At 52.7% G+C, this 15,503-nt stretch overlaps 1 protein-coding gene across 1 annotated transcript; it reads right to left on the reverse strand.

Annotated features, from left to right (window-relative positions):
- Positions 1 to 3,037: 3,037 nt before the first annotated feature.
- CYTIP (cytohesin 1 interacting protein) lies at positions 3,038 to 15,299 on the reverse strand. The gene is made up of 8 exons (XM_082312993.1): positions 15,091 to 15,299; positions 11,796 to 11,845; positions 11,423 to 11,477; positions 8,593 to 8,695; positions 8,366 to 8,459; positions 7,806 to 7,875; positions 4,300 to 4,366; positions 3,038 to 3,773 (listed from the first exon to the last, which is right to left on the reverse strand). Exons 1-8 carry the CDS (start codon positions 15,253 to 15,255, stop codon positions 3,301 to 3,303), a joined length of 1,077 nt encoding a protein of 358 aa, XP_082169119.1. The 5' UTR covers positions 15,256 to 15,299; the 3' UTR covers positions 3,038 to 3,300.
- Positions 15,300 to 15,503: the final 204 nt, after the last annotated feature.

Raw genomic sequence — 15,503 nt, forward strand, 5'->3', positions numbered from 1 at the left:
TTCTTTTCCCCTCTATAAAACAAGGCGGAGGATGTAGGCTGCGGCCAAGGCACCCTGTCCAGCCCCACCTCTGCCACTGCGTCTGTATAAACCAGCTGCAACACAGGCAAAAGGAGACTTTAATTCAGGAGCTGTAGGGGGAAAAGCAAAGGTGGCCCCGGTCAGGCTGATGCATTTTTATCGGTCTCTGCAGATCAGCCAGCCCACACTCTCCAAGGCAAAGAGCTCTGGCCTGGCTTTGGGCGTGCACTGATTTTCACCCAAGTGAAAGAGTCCGCAGCACCAGTGGGCTAAGCTTCAACCCTCTGGTCAGACATGGCGGGCTAGGAATATTTAGTCTTCTGACACAAATGCATGCAAGTCGTGGGTCCAAATACTCCTTGGTCGGGTGGAGAGAGCAGTGCTCCCGCTCCCGAGGAGCAAGGCACCGCCGGCCGCCCGCAGCCACGTGCAGCAGCGCGCCAGACCCAGACTGGCTGGAAACGTCCACGTTTCGGCAGGTGAGCAGGCGATGGGCACCGCTCCTCCCCGGCTGTCAGTCTGGCGCCTGGAGCCAACTGGCCTAACCGCAGCGGGTGACTGAGTTCAGGGTCCCTTTCTGAGTGCTGAGCTGCTTGGGGCACTACGACAGCCTTCACCAGGTTTTCTGGCTATTGTGCCCACAGTTGCTTTCAGACATCCATGCATCTGCCTTTAACTCCACACTTTGTCCAAATAGAAGTAACCTCTACTTTTTTTTCTCCTCTCAGCTGGTGTTATTGACAAAGAAAAGTAAAGCTCTATCTTGAGACAGCAAATCACAGGCAAAAAACTTGATGTCTAGCAATGAGCTCAGGAGCCCAGACCAGCACCTGAAAAGCCCCAGCCTGGGCTGACGGATCGGCTTTGGCTCCATGCAGGTGCCAGACCAAAGCCCCCCTCCAGGCCCAGGGGCTGGGGGATGAACCGACGGCAGAGGGGCTCGCGGGCCGAACTGCAGGCGTTTGGTTGGGCAGCGCGGGCAGAACATCGTTCCCACACGTAAAAACCCCCTGAGCTGCTCTCCTGATTGCCCTCCAGCTCTCCCCGAGACTTGCCGTACCACCATCTACTTAATCCTTTTAAGGGAAATTACAGACGCCAGTACAGATTCTGCCGGCTTAGAAACATTCATTAATTAGAGAAGTATTGGGAACAGGTTGTTTTTATTTGGGGTTCATCTCGGAGGGAAGCTATTGGGTTTGTTTAGCCTGAGGTTTCTGAAAAGACCAGGAAATCCTGCCACAGCAGTACCTGAATGGTAAACAACCGCACCGTCTGCTCGGTCAAAAGATGAATGAGTCACACAAGGTATTTAAATTATATTTAAAATTCTTCCAATTGTATTTGAAAAACATAATCAGATTGCTTGGGCTGAACAAACAGCCTATTTCTGTGTTGCCTGAGAGGGAAATAAAATTTCTCTTTTTCTTCACATCTATGCCCATATTTATTAAATCACTTCATATAAGCTATCAAGTTAATCTTACTGCCTGAAGTCGCTGCTCCTGAAGAAACGTGAACAGCCAATGATCTTCCCGCCAACGAGCAGCGGGAACGCAGCCCACGGGCACCTCCTGCAGCCCCCGGGGCGCAGAGGGACCGGGTCCCGGGCACAGCCCTCTGAGGAGGTCCCCAGAGCGCGACCTGCAACCTGCCGCCGCGGCCAGGCGCAGAACAACCCCGCTCGTCCCTGCAGGACAATCCTCCGCCTTGACTTCTCTTGCCTCGAAGAGGTCAAATCAATCCGAGCCATGTAGTTATATAACCGTAAGGGGACAAGTATTTTCTCAAATCTGGTAAAATTCCGGCCAGGCAACTTAAGCGCCGTGCCCTCCGGGGGTGCGGTGAGACCCCGGCACTCCAGGGACTCTTGCGGAGCTGATGCTGTGCAGAAAACACTGTTTCTAGCAAGGTTGGCAGGCACTGCGGAGAAGAGCACTGCAACTTTGGCAGGGCACCGCAGAGCCGTGCTGGGAAGCAGGAGACGCACAGAGACCCACCGCCCTTTGCTGGCTCCTCGCTGCCCGCCGCCTGCACCTCCCCATGGCAGCCGCTGCCACCCTTGCCTCCCTCCCAAACCACGCAGACCTACGCTCCTCACCCCTCTTCCCTGGGGAGCGCTCTCTCGACGGGGGCTCCCGCCTGTTTGCACCTCCGCCCAACGCTGCTGGTGCTCTGCACCGCGCACGGGTGCACGGTGACCAGCGCACCCTGCTCCGGGCACGCGGAGCTGCTCAGGGCAGCGAGCGCACGGGCACCACCGGCTTCCCGTGCACTGCCACAGCAGAAGAGCCCGGCGCTGCCTGCGTGCTCGGGAGGGTCCCTTCTACTCCAAATCCCCTGGAACAAGACAGGCTTGGCAAGACATGGGATATTGGCTACTGGCAGAGATTGCAGCTGGTCAGATCATAACAGATAAACCAGGTTATACAACGGCTGCTAAGAGATGCGAAAGTGATGGCAGCCAACGTTTGCTTTGTAAATCTGTCTATTGATGCTGTCTGCACGGCTGACCAGGGGAACCGATCCCTGCTTTGGAGACTGGGAAGCGGGTTGTGGAGTTCACCCTTTCTTTTTCTGACACACATATCGAGCGTGCACGTCCTCACGCAGCAGCAGCGTTTCAGGGCAATGGCCTTGCGCAGGCAGCAGGAGCCGCAGCAGGCAGCCCCGCAGTGACATGGCCGGCACGGGTCCTGACGGCCACACACGTGCCAGGGGAGGTGGCAAGTGTGCTGCTGGCCCGCTCCAGCACACCCACGTAAATCAGCCACCGCAAACCACGGGTAAATCTCTGCCCTTCGTTTCAAAACATCACTGCCCAAGATCTCTCTCTGTTGTGTGCTCTGGGCTCCATCCTCTTTCTAATGGGACTCTGTCACTGGTTTTCATAGAAGCACTTACTTTATTAAAGATCTTTGGAAGACTATGACTTTGGTAACAGGAAATAAATAAATAGCTATCAATTTTGCGTTCAATTAAAAACTGTTATTAACACTAAAGTATGCTGAGGAAGTTCTGCAAAGGTTCTCCACATTTCAGAGTCAGTCATTTTTCACGTTAATGAAGAGGTCCACGGTGTGCTCTGATTAAAAATTAAAATAATTAAAGAACCCAGAGCTTTTTAAATATCATCAGTACTGTTGTCTGGAGGACTGCCACGCAGTGCCACCATGCTTCACTCACTGCGTGCTCCTGGCTGAGCTGCTGCCCTCGCTCCCAGGCCACGCAGCAGTCCCAGGCGCAGAGCCCCAGACATCAGGGGTGTCGCCTGCAATGTCAGACCCGACTTTCTTCCTCTTCCACTGCCCGGTGAAGGCCTGGAATGAATTTCAAAAGCTGCTTTCGGACGCTGGATCTCCTGCTTTTCCGCGGGAGAGTCCCAAAACTACTGGTGCAGCTGCTCCCCTCCCAGAGCGGGGACATGGAGCCGCTGCTGGCCAGGCTGATGCTGCGGTTCCTCCGCAGGGAGGACCTCCCGGCAGCGCCGTCCCCGTCCCTGGGGAAGAAGCAGTCGTCATCCATGCTCGACTGGCGGCTCAGGCTCTCTGCAGCTGAATCCTCGAAGGCACCACTCTGGTAGAAGCTGTCCTCGCTGTCCATGGTCATCGAGCTCAGCCGGCTGCGGGAGCTGCTCTCGCTGGAGAAGCGAGGCTTCATCGTAAAGAGGGGTCCCGGTGTGCTGCAGCCACCAAGCAAGCCGGACTCTTCCAGCTCCGGCGCGCCCAGCAGAGCGTTATCGTTCACCTCCCCTGGAAGCAGAAGCCGAAGAGAGGAGTTATTTACCGGTGTCTGCTCAAGGCTGGAAAGCAGGACGCCTGTGCCGCGGTGGCACGGGGAAACGTCGTGCCCAGCATCTCAGTGCGGGGAGCAGCCCCTTTCCCTCGTGGGAAGCTGTGTCCCGGCTGTGGGGTGCTCTCTGCCCCTTCCCTCCCCGCCACGCAGGATCAAAGCTGCTCCCTGGGCAACCCATTAAAAAAACAAACAAACAAAATCTCCCCTGATAAGTCCAAAATAAGAATGGAAAAAAACTTTGCAACCCACATCATCTCCTTTCCTAGAACTCATGCAAAGGGCCTTTGGTCTGCATTAGGCAAGCAGCATACAAATTGCCCGGAAGAAAAAGCTTTCCCAGGGGCCAGCCCCATGCCTTCATTAACAGGGGAAAAAGAAAGCAAACGAAAATCAGATTAAAGAGTTGCTTTTTACTGATCAGACAGCGTTTCCGCAGAAGGACTCAGCAGCGCTGTGGTTTCCTACCCGGAAACGAGGACGTACCGTGCAGCAAGCGCTGTTCCCGTAAGAGCAGGGAGCGCAACTCCACCCATTTCTGCTGCAGAGTTTGCTGAGGAGGAGAAAGAGGGCTCGGTCACTCACACGCTTTTGCAGAAGCGTAAAACACTTGTAAAGCAAACAGTGTACTCACAAAGTACAGGTCACCTGCAGGATGCACTTGTATGTCCCTCTTTTTACTGAGACAATTTTCACAGAGTTTAGCAAAGTTCTTCCAGAAAGCACAATCCTGCTCACGTCCTGGGTGCTTCGGCTGAGGTGCTGTACGCGCGCGATTTGAGAAGCAGAAGCCTGGAATCTGGCGGGCGTGCTGCTGGCCCTCTGCTGCAAAGGGAGCCACCAGCTCTGCGCAGCAGCCCGCCGGCCGCCCTCCTCCAGAGCCCACAGCCGGGCAGGGGCACCCGCTCCTCGGCCCTGGGTCCCGCAGCGCAGCGCGGGCGCGGCACAGCTAGCCAGCCCTGACCCCAGGAAAGGGCCTTACAGCCTCTAAGCGCTGCATGCCGGCCCACGGGGAGCAACATTTTTCTTTCCCTCTGTTGCAGGTCAGCTCTTGGTGGAAAAATAAACCATTGCATAGTTGATTCAAAAAAAAAAAAAAAAAAGACAGGTGAACCTGCGCCGGCAGACAGTTGCAATAGGCACTTCCCCAGTAATCTGCATGAACCCGGTGCACCGCAGACACGCAGCCCGGCAGGCTGGCAAATCACGCGTTTCTACAGCCAAACTGACCAGACTAAGCTTGTGTGGGCAATCCTGTTATCGCATTCACATTTTTTTTTCTCTTTTCCACATTTCGGAAACATCAATCGCAAAATGAAAAGCGCGGCCCGGCTGCAGGGTGGTGAGGCACCGGGCTCACGGCGAGCCCCGGCAGCCCGCAGAGGCCAGGCAGCCCCCCAGCCGCGGGAGCAGGGGCGGCACGGGGGCTCCTCCTGGGGCTCCCTCAATGTAAAGCTGGGAAACAAGCCTCTTCCCAGCTGCTCTCCTCACCGAATCGCTTCCTAGCGGATTTGGACACCATCTGGCAGGTAGCTGGTGCATCGGGTCAGCCTTTGCCAAATCAGAGCTACGCGATGGCTCCAGCTTCCCCACAAGTGCATTCCTACAACACTGAAACAGGCTCACCTGCAAAATGGGAGCAATGACCGCTTTTAAGTAGAATTAGCCTGGAGAAGTTTGCTCTTACAGCCTCTACGCAACGTTGAATAAAGTAGTTTTCAGAAGTTTATAATTCAGCTAAACCTAGGAAGTTGTATGCAATAGATGCTGTGGAGTTGTCCAAAGATTTTCTTTATTCCCATCTGGACCCAACCAAAAGAGCAACCACCTCCTAGTCCTGGTTTCTCCCATCTAATTAAACCATAATAGCGGCGGGGCGGACAACTGACGCAGGGAGCGGGTATCCGCTCGCGGCTGCCGGGGCGCCCGTTGCACCGGCACGGCGGCGGTGGCGCGGAGGGGCGCGCGTCCCCGCGGCAGGGCCTTGCGTGGGCTGCGCTGCTGGCTGCTGCGTCCCGAGGGCAGGACGCGCTTCTGCAACCACACGTCCGAACCTGTGGTGCTTCGCACTTGCAGGCACGGCACCGTCTCGCTGCGGTTACAGGGGTTTGCAGTGACAAAGCACACCCTTCAGTAAGGCATCAGAGACAGTTATAAACAGAATTAGGTTCTTTCCACTGCAGCCACACTGGCATGAGAGCGCAGGGCCCGGCACACGCCCATATTTTACTCTGTAACGACGCTTGTCGCAGGGGTTTGACACTTCTGGGAAACAGCTGCTATCTAAAAGCTCCCCGCTTGAAACAGAACATTTCACAGCAGATTTTTGAGATTTTTTGCTTTATAATTTCCCTGGAAAGGGGTGGGGTGGGTCAGTGGCCCATTTCTGGTAACTTTACTGGTTATTTCATCCAGATTTCTAAGGGACCAGACCAAGCGGCTTGCCATGGAGCGCTGCCCGTGGCCGGGATGGCAGCATCCTGCTGCTGTGTTCTCATGAACACAGAGATGAACTCCCTGACTCTGGGGTCTGGCTGGTTTCTCGCCATGTCTGGACTAGCCGGCCGGCCAGGCGCTCTCAGCATCCCCAACCACCGCCCCGGCTCCCGCTGGCCTCAGGCGCGGGGACGCCGTCACGGGCAGCTCCACGCAAGGCCGGCGCAGCCCCTGCTCTCGCACCGGTCTCCCAACACCTCCCGCCCCACCGGACCACGCCGGGCACGCAGGGGTTTGCCCCAGCCCCAAGGGAGCACCAGCGCTGCCTCCGGGCTCGGCTCTCCCTGCTGTTCCCACACCCGAGAGCCCCCACTGCCCGGTGGTCAGTTTTACGTCCTTCGAAGAGAAAATAACAGCTGGCTGCGGGGGAGCAATGCCTAAAACCACCCCAGCTATTTCCAAAAGCATCCTCCATAGCCCCCGTCAGTTCAACAAGCCTTGGAAGGGAAACCGAGCTCATGGAGGTCTTGCCCTGGTCTCCTCGCCCCTGCCCATCACCTAGGCTGAGGTGACGGTGACCAAGATATCGCCTGCACAGCCAGGCACTGCCTGCGGCACCCCGCAGCCGCAGACCGGCGGAGGCTGGGAGGGAGCCCTCCTTTCTCACCCTCCAGCCCCCAAGGCTGCCGTTCACATCATCTGCAGCATCAGCGTCGCGCAGCAAGTTACAACACCCGGTGCTGTACTCTCATAAACGCAGCGCAAACCAAATTAAATAAACATTGTTTTAAACATGCTAAATACTAAACATGAAATCACCCCCGTGGCAGGACTTGTATTTTATAGGCAATGGCACATATGGCAAACCCTGTCCCTGCTGCTCAGCTCTGGCAAGCCAAACCCATTTGGCATGAGGTTTATTCTAGCCAGATTATTTTTTAATGCACTTTTTAAAGTACCACACTCCTGTGCAGAGGGTTTTGGCATAGAGTTACCATAAGGAAAAACCCCACGCTCAGGCTGACTGACTCCCGGCTTTGCAAAGCCCTGGCCCTTGCGGTGTGCAGCGGGGCGAGCAGAGAGGCACGCCGGGGCGCCGGCACCCGAAAACCTGCTGCCAGCCCGGCTGCCTCGGGCTCGGCTGTGGGAACAGAAGTTCCACAAGTTTGAGGTGCCGTCAGCGTGCCGTCCCTAATGAGCCTGAGCTCCGCTTGTGAAAGCCTGCCTTCCCTTTTCGCTAAATACAGGGTACAGGACAATTTACTGTTCTGTTCTTACAGGGGAGGATTGCCTGCCAGCTGGGCACAGCTGAGAGACAGACAGAAATGGAAATATTTAGGGAGTTACAGAAATTATGGTGGGGGAAAATATTACCAAAAAAAATATGCAGAAAATATTACAGGGACCGCGGCTGGGGGTGCTGGTGGCAGGGGACCCCCGGGTGTCTGCCGCCTGCCAGGACACCCAGCCCCACGGACGCTCACCTACCCCCATTAGCAATGAATCCACAACGGCCCTCTGCATTCGACAACGGATTAACTAATGAATTATATTACCTTCAGTAACTGCAGCTTGGTCTCGAGCTCCATTTTCCGCAGAAACATGGCCCCGTTGACAGTCTCTAACCTGCGAAGAGCAGGCGATGTGGCAGGGAAGTGGAGAGGAGCGCCGAGCGCTGCCAGGGCCGCCAGACCCCGCACCGCAGCTCACCGCAGCGCAGCTCACCGCAGCTCACCGCAGCGCACCGCAGTGCACCGCAGCGCGTGGTGCCGCGGGGCCCTCGGGGAGCGGCCGCAGGCGGGGACGGGGAGCCCCCCGCCCCGCCAAACCCTCTCACCCGCAGCTGTCTGCAGCAGCGGCGGTGCCGGCGCACGACAAGCAAAGACATGGCGGGGCAGGAGAGAAAGGGCAGGGGGCAACGCTGGGGCAGCTTCCCAAAGCTCCTCTCTCCCTCCCCAACCCTCACCTGCAGTAAGAGCGTGGCTCTGCACAGCCAGCCCCACGGGGAGCTCTGCCTCTGAGACAGCACAGGACTGCAGGGTAGCACGAGAAGCTTGCTTGGCTTCCAGCAGGAGAAACCATTAAGCTAAAAACCATTTGAAGGAGGGATGCCTACCTTAAATAGTTCCCTGAAGACTTTATCAAGTCTACTATTTGCTTGTGACTAAAACCATCGGTGTTCACGCCATTGATGCTGGCGAGGATATCGCCTGTTAGAGATACACAGAGGCGAAAATTAGCATCTCCAGTGCACGCACGCCTTCCACATGCTCTGCAATAAAAGTAATAGGGAGAAAAGCAAGATAAGACCCCTCACAGCAGGAAAAAAACATGAATAGTTACCAGTTTGAAGGCCAGAAAGATAGGCAGGACTTTCTTCTTGAATTTTGCAGACGCAAGTGCATACCTCCAGGGAGTAATCATTTTGGTGCGGAAATCTGATAGTCTGTTAATACCAAAGTGACAGCGTTACCAATATCAACGCCATGAAAACAATTTAAAAATTAATAGTCTTTTTACACATTTTTTTAAATAAGAAGGCTGTGATGAGCAGGGTGTACTATCATGCAAGTGAGAACACCAAACTGTTATAACCTCACAATTAGAAATTGCATTTTTATGATAGAGAACAGGAGCCACCTGACAGATGCCTGGGCGTTCTTTTTGAAAAAAAACTAGTTTTAAAGCAAGCTGGTTATTCATTATCAAAAACTCAGTAACTTCAGTCAAGAATATCTGTTAGCATGGATGCGGCTTGCTTTCTGGAAGGATATTTCATGTTCCCAGCCGCAGCATGGCAGGGTGTGAGTCGAGCTTTTCAAGTGATTGTCGCCTACTCGTGAATGCCACGTGAAGCCGGCTGGTGCTGCCAGACAGATCAGTTCGCAGTGAGAACAGGAGAGCAAGAAGTGCTGAACCTACTTTTGCTCTTTTGGCCTCTTAAACTCATTAGCCACACACGTCCCCACACTCTAGCAAAAGTGCTTTTTATTCTTGACTTCTACATTTAAATGTATATTAAGTAATTCTAAGTATAAATCCATCATGTGATTATCAGTGCTGACGTGTATCTAGAAAAATGCAAAAGTAGGCGATGCAACCTGACCAGATCTTGCAATGACAGGAAATGTCTTCTTGGTTACATGCAAATACCAGTATGTAGCCACATCTTCCTACCAAAATTTAAGACTGAAGCTAAACTTCCTGAAAACCCATGACAGCCACATCTAACCCAGATACAAGAAGTCGTGTTAGATTCCCAAATTTCTCAGTCAGCGTGGAACAAATAGGGATGAAGATGGGGTGAGTTCAAGCTTATCTGGCCACATGACACCAATGCAGTGATTTCACCCTTAGACCAACAGTGAAACTTTTGGCTAAACTAAAAGCACCGAGTGAAACATGAGGGTCTTGGAGAACATGCCACTGCAGGTCACACTTGCCTTTTTTTTTTTGACCTGTTTCAGAGCGGTAGGTCTCACCTACCAACCTGAAAGATTGGGCCAGCTTGAGCGATACAAGCTGGACAAGCAGGATGGGATTCGTCACACCTAACTGGAGCCATCTGGACAGAGGTGTCTCGACGTGCCCACCGGTGCCACCAAGCGAGGCGGACATCCCCCAGAGAAGCACTCCAACCAGGAGGGCGGCGTTCCCTCTCGCGTGCCGCCTTCTCCTCACGGGCTGCGGAGGACGGCTGGGCCATGGTTTTGCAGGGGACACCTCGTTTTTAGGTGGCTGCAGTGAGGGGAGAGACGTGCTACCAGAGCATCTGCTCTGCAAACACTAGGCGCTTTGGGAGCCGCACAGCGTCCATCTCGCCCCCAGGCTCTGGTCCGCAAGTGGGAAGCAGGAGAAGAAGCAGTAACACGCAAGAAGCTCTGACGTTCGGCCATCACTGCAGTTCTCCTGAGCTCCCTGCAGATGGTAGACCTAGAGTTTCCCATCATCTTATTCTGCTTTTCCTAAATTTAACTTGTAGTAAGGAAATTACAGCTTCTAAATACTGGCTTATCCCTAGTGTCAGACAGATGCTGCCTTTCCATAGCCCGGACTTTCTAGTGAAGTGCTCACACTGAATGTACGTTCAGGAAGAAAATGTGCCAAGAACAATTATTTTTAATCAGAATGTCACATATAATGAAAATCTGCCCTGACAATTTATATAAAAGCCCAGTAATTGACTCAATTATCCTCCCTTCTGAAAGCTTTCCGCTGTTCGCGAGCTGACCGCTTACCCGCTCATTAGTCACAGAACCAAATTTTAAAAAGTTAAGCTTTTCCTAATACACTAATTTCACTGAAAATACTGTTTTCCCTTTGTGCCGAGATAGAGGCGAGCGCTTTGGAGATGCCCTGCCGCCGCAGCAAGCGAAGCAGAGGGGCGAGGCGGGATGGGCGCTGGCTGACGAACAGGCTGCTGCCTGCAGGTCCCGCCAGCGGGCAGAGCCCTGCGGCACTGCCGCAGCCCGCTGCCCCAGAACGACACCTCTTTGCTCCTGCGATTATTTTTTATTTATAACTGGGATTTTAGCAGGCCTACTGATCCACAAATTACCTTCCTCACAAAAATCTACAGAACAAAAATCTCCCATTTAGCAGTACTCCTGATATTCTGGTTTTCCTGTTTGATGATTTACTGACTTCTACATCTAACAGAATTTCTTCCTATATGATTTAGCTCCCAAAAAGTCATGCTTAGCAGTTATTTATTAAAAAAACACCAATACTGTACATCCACTTCAAAAATGCATATGTCTCTATATATGTTAAAGGAGGTAGTAAAATGATAGTATAAGGTATTTTTTGGAGAGAGAGTTTTTTGATCTCTTTTTATATGAAAATATTCTCATATACAGTTCTCCGCAAAAATATTCACTTGTGGAGGTAAGAAGGCATTGCCATTGCTTCATATCTGGATTTGGATGAGATTTCTCCTACATTCAATGCCCTGACTTGTGAAAATTCTTGTCTGTGACCTTCGCTATGAAAAAAATCCTTGGAAATGCATCCTCTTTCTGTATCATTACTGTAAGCTCTTCAAATTTCACGAGGAACTGACAGATATCTTTCTCTGCTCTATGCGGTCTTAACCTAATTTTGAGGATGTGACACTTAAGAGATTGCACCATATTTTATTTTTAAATGAATCGACTTGTCATTTAAGTCTTACCTGGATTTCAAACCCAAACGTCTCTTTATCTTCTTTTAATATAGCAACGAGGTGTCTGCAGGAAGAACACACAGAATTCCGTATGAACACTTCATGCGCTCCATTTCTAACCAAGCGACCGTGTCCCCGTCGGTGCCCCTCCCGGCGCTAGCGGGGTGTCAGCACGCCTTCCCTCAGGCGCTGCAGCGGCGGTGCTTGCTCCTTCCGTGCCCAAACTAAGTGTCACAATTTCACCTGCAGGTCCCAGGTGTTGGGTACCACCCGCTGCCTTGCACCCTTATCCCACTAGGGCTGCTAAACAGGAAGGTTCCCAGGACGCACCCTTCATGCAGAATAAGTAATTAACAGTGATTATAGAAGAATATCTTCATACCTTTGTGGCCTGGAGGAGTCACCCAAGGAGCTGGATCTGGCTAAGGCAAGCTGCAACCAGAAATTGGAGTGGAAAAGGGTCAGTAGGTTCACGGTTCTTTGAGGTATGCGGCTAAAATCAGCAGTCTAGAGAAAAACTAAAACAGCTGGTGGCATCCCACCACCAACGCAGCCTCTCCCTCAGTCAAATGAGAACTTAAACTTTCAGAAAAAAAGGAAATGCAGCTAGGTCCAGGACGCAAGACAACTCATCGTCACGTTCAAAGCCGCCTGTTAGATGCTGATGGCGAGCTCAGCCAGGCACAGGCAGAGTCAGCAGCCAACAGCAGCGACCTCTGGGCGCGGTGACCGCTCCCTGCAAAGCCTGGAAACGGTGCTCCCTCCTGCCCACGAAGGCGTCCTCCACCCTACGGTGCCTTTCCAAGTGAGTTAGAGAGCCATTTGACACAGTACCAGGTCTGATATCAGCGCCCGTGGAGGACGTTTAACTGGCATTGCTGCAAGACGAAGTATCAACTGCGACGCATTCTGGTGTGAAGGATGGCATTAACCTGCAAGAGGCGGTTGTTGAAGGAATTAATGTTTATTTTTATTATGTTGGAAATTAAGCCCTGGAAAAATGGCTATATGTCAGCTCTTTCATTTTTCCAAACCTTTTAAATGTAAAGTTGAATATTTCCAAAATAAAAAAAACATGGGTACCCTTAGTACATGATAATATTGTTTTAGTTGTTCACCTCCAGAAAACGTCTGGGCATCCTCGCTGGGAGACGGTAATGCAGCACCCACTCCAACATTTTTAGAAAAAATTGGCCACCCGCTAGCTATCCAATCTTCCCTGCAGTAAGTTAAAATTGAGAGCTGAGCTACCACCAGCCAATATACCGTGAAGCAACGTAAGGCTTTTTTTGCGCAGGGGTGATAATTTGACATCTTCACGATTAGCTTTCAGAAACACACAAACACCTACTTGGGAGGGGGAGAGGGGCCTGGAACCAAAAGCGAGTTGGCTGGGCGGCCCCTGTGGCGATGCCAGCTGGAAGACCCTGCGGCAGCAAGGTGCTATTTAGGGTGATAGAAGTTGCTGCGAAAAAGCATGAGAACAAGTGGAAAAATTCAGGTTGAATCCCAAGGAAGATTTTCTGATGGCAAAAGTGCTTGCTGCAGGGAACTCTTCCCAAAAACTGCTGGAGGTGTAATTTCTGAGGACAGCAGAAATGGGAAAGACAAGAGGCACAAGGGCTCAAGAAAACCCCTGCATCTGACAGGGCATCGGAGATGGACCTCCCACCGGTCCTTCCAATGTCCACAACCCTGTTGGCTTATTTTGCATGATTTAAAAAAAAAAAAAACCTACACAGCAGCCCGATGTTTTCAAATAAGAGAAGGAATATTCCTTCTTTACGGATCACCTTGCTTTACCACGGTGCGCTGTGGGGAGTGAGGGGCCGGGCAGGGCCGCGGCTCGGCGTGCGGCAGCGCCGTGCCACGGGCTGCGGCTGGGCTGCTCTGTCCTCGGGCTGCGCGGGCACTTGTGCTCTTGTGGAAGGACGGGGGCTGACGGGCACACAGCACTGGGGCATCTCTCCAACAGTGGGGACCCTTCAAAATGCTAAAACGGGTGAGGCTCCAAGATTTTGAAGGCCAGGGACTGCTGTCATTCCCGTTAATGCTGTAACTATTATCGACAGTGCCCAAATCACATCTCTGTTATGCTGAGACCGCACCTTTCTTTTGTACCTTTCCCCTAAAAATCTGGGGGCATTTATAAACTTAACACCTATCAGAAAAGGCAGAAAGCACACATAAATAAAGGTAATTGCAGACAGTTATCTCTGCAGTTCCTTGTGGCGGCTGCCTAGCACTTCCGAGCTGATGCGTGCATGGTGATGGCCTTGAGCATCCACCATCACTGCGTCAGGCTAGGGAGACCTGTGCCTGAAGAGCTCGCTGGAGAAAGCCCGGGTCAGTGTTAAACATTGATTCTTCCCATAAAAGTGAATCGCAAATAAGGAATTACATTATCACTAAAATGTTTACAGAGTTTAGTCAATACAACCAAATGTCTCAGGCTTCAGCAGTATAAAGTGATGCCGCAGTGTGACGCCTACAGAAACACCCTGCTTTATTAACACACATTTACTTGGGGAGAGAAGGGAGAGGAGGGAGAGGCTACGTGTATAATAATGAACCGCACACCAGGTGAAAGAGCTAATGGCAGGCGCACAGCGGGGCCCCTGCAGCACGCCAGCATTAGGTACGCTCCGCGCAGAGCGGTCCTCAGGCCCGACGCCCCTGTTGTAATTAATCTTTAACGGCCACGGCCACGTCACGGCCATGACCGCCAGCCTCCCCCTGCGCCGGCAGCACCGGCCACACAAAGGGCTGCTCCGTCGCAGCCGCGGGAGCTGGATGCCACCCAGCAGCAGCGCTCCCATGATTAGTCTGGCTCTGGCCTTCCTTTATCTCCCCACACTTGTACAAAGAAAAGGATTAAGCGCGCTTCCACTGCTGAACAAAGCAACGCCTCGAGTGCACAGATATTATGCGCCGGTTTTCTGATAATACTTTCAGACTATAACGTGTCTCAAACATTTTCTATTTAGGCTTCTTCATGCTAGACAAATAGACCAAGGCTGGAATTGCTCAGCCAGCAATTTACAGCAACAGCAAGAGAGAGTTTTGTGGCAATCCAGTTGCAAACAGCAGAAATGTGCACAAATGTGCTGTTCGGTTCTGGGGGGAAAGCCCAGACGAGACAGACAGCCCAACTAGCCCCAAGAGTTGCAGCAAAAAACTCCAAAATCCAGATGGAAATAACTCGTGGTAGGTGCTTTCTGTCAGCATTGCAGAACAAAGAACAGTCCAGCCAGGCCGCTATGTTGAAGTAAATGCAAGTTTAAAGGAACACCCAGACAGCAAGAGCCTCTTTTGACTAGCAGCACTGCTGCAAATGGAGAAGAAATGCGGACGGGGCAGGATCTCGGCTGCAAAAGCACTTCATGCGGCCAAGCCCCCGCAGGCAGAATGCTTCTCTGCTTGCTGCTCTCGGGAGCTTCCCACACTGCCAGTGTTGCAAAGATTTCTTTGCAATCCCAAAACTGGCTAGGCTAAAGGCGCCCAGCGGTAATCCATCTAGCAGCCCAAGACCAGGAGCCGCGCGGCTCCGCAGGGGACCTGTGCGGTCACTTGGGGAAACTCGGCCGTTCCCACTCACACCTGCAAACGCGGGCAGAAGCGGCTCCCCGGGCAGAAAGGAGCCGCCAGCCTCCCGGAGCACAGCAGCCACCCCGTACCTGCTTGCGCCCGCGGGGCAGCGTCCCCACCGTGTTGGCCAGGTGCTGGATCCTCCTGCTGTCCATCGGCAGAGCCTGCTCCGCGCCGGCGGCGCAGGTGGGGCTGGCACCGAAGCCTATGAAGTTGGCGTTCTGGTTCTGCTGAATGAGCCGCCTTAGAGCCATGTCGGGTGGAAAGGCATTTAAAACGGCATTGCTAAATGCTGCGGCATGGCTGAGGAAACTAAAATAAGCTCACCCCTCCGAGCGATCAAGAAGTACGCGACCGGAAAGCCGGCCACGTGACCTGTGGTTTAGGTGCACGTTACATAAATCTCTTTGAGCAAATCACCAGGGCACTCGGTATGTGTTGTGTTGTGCTCATAGGAGAGTTAAGAATTAGGCTTGGCAATTAAAGAAATCTGCTTAATTTT

This window comes from Platalea leucorodia (genome assembly GCF_965183815.1).
Source record: "Platalea leucorodia genome assembly, chromosome: 5".
Lineage (NCBI taxonomy): Eukaryota > Metazoa > Chordata > Aves > Pelecaniformes > Threskiornithidae > Platalea > Platalea leucorodia.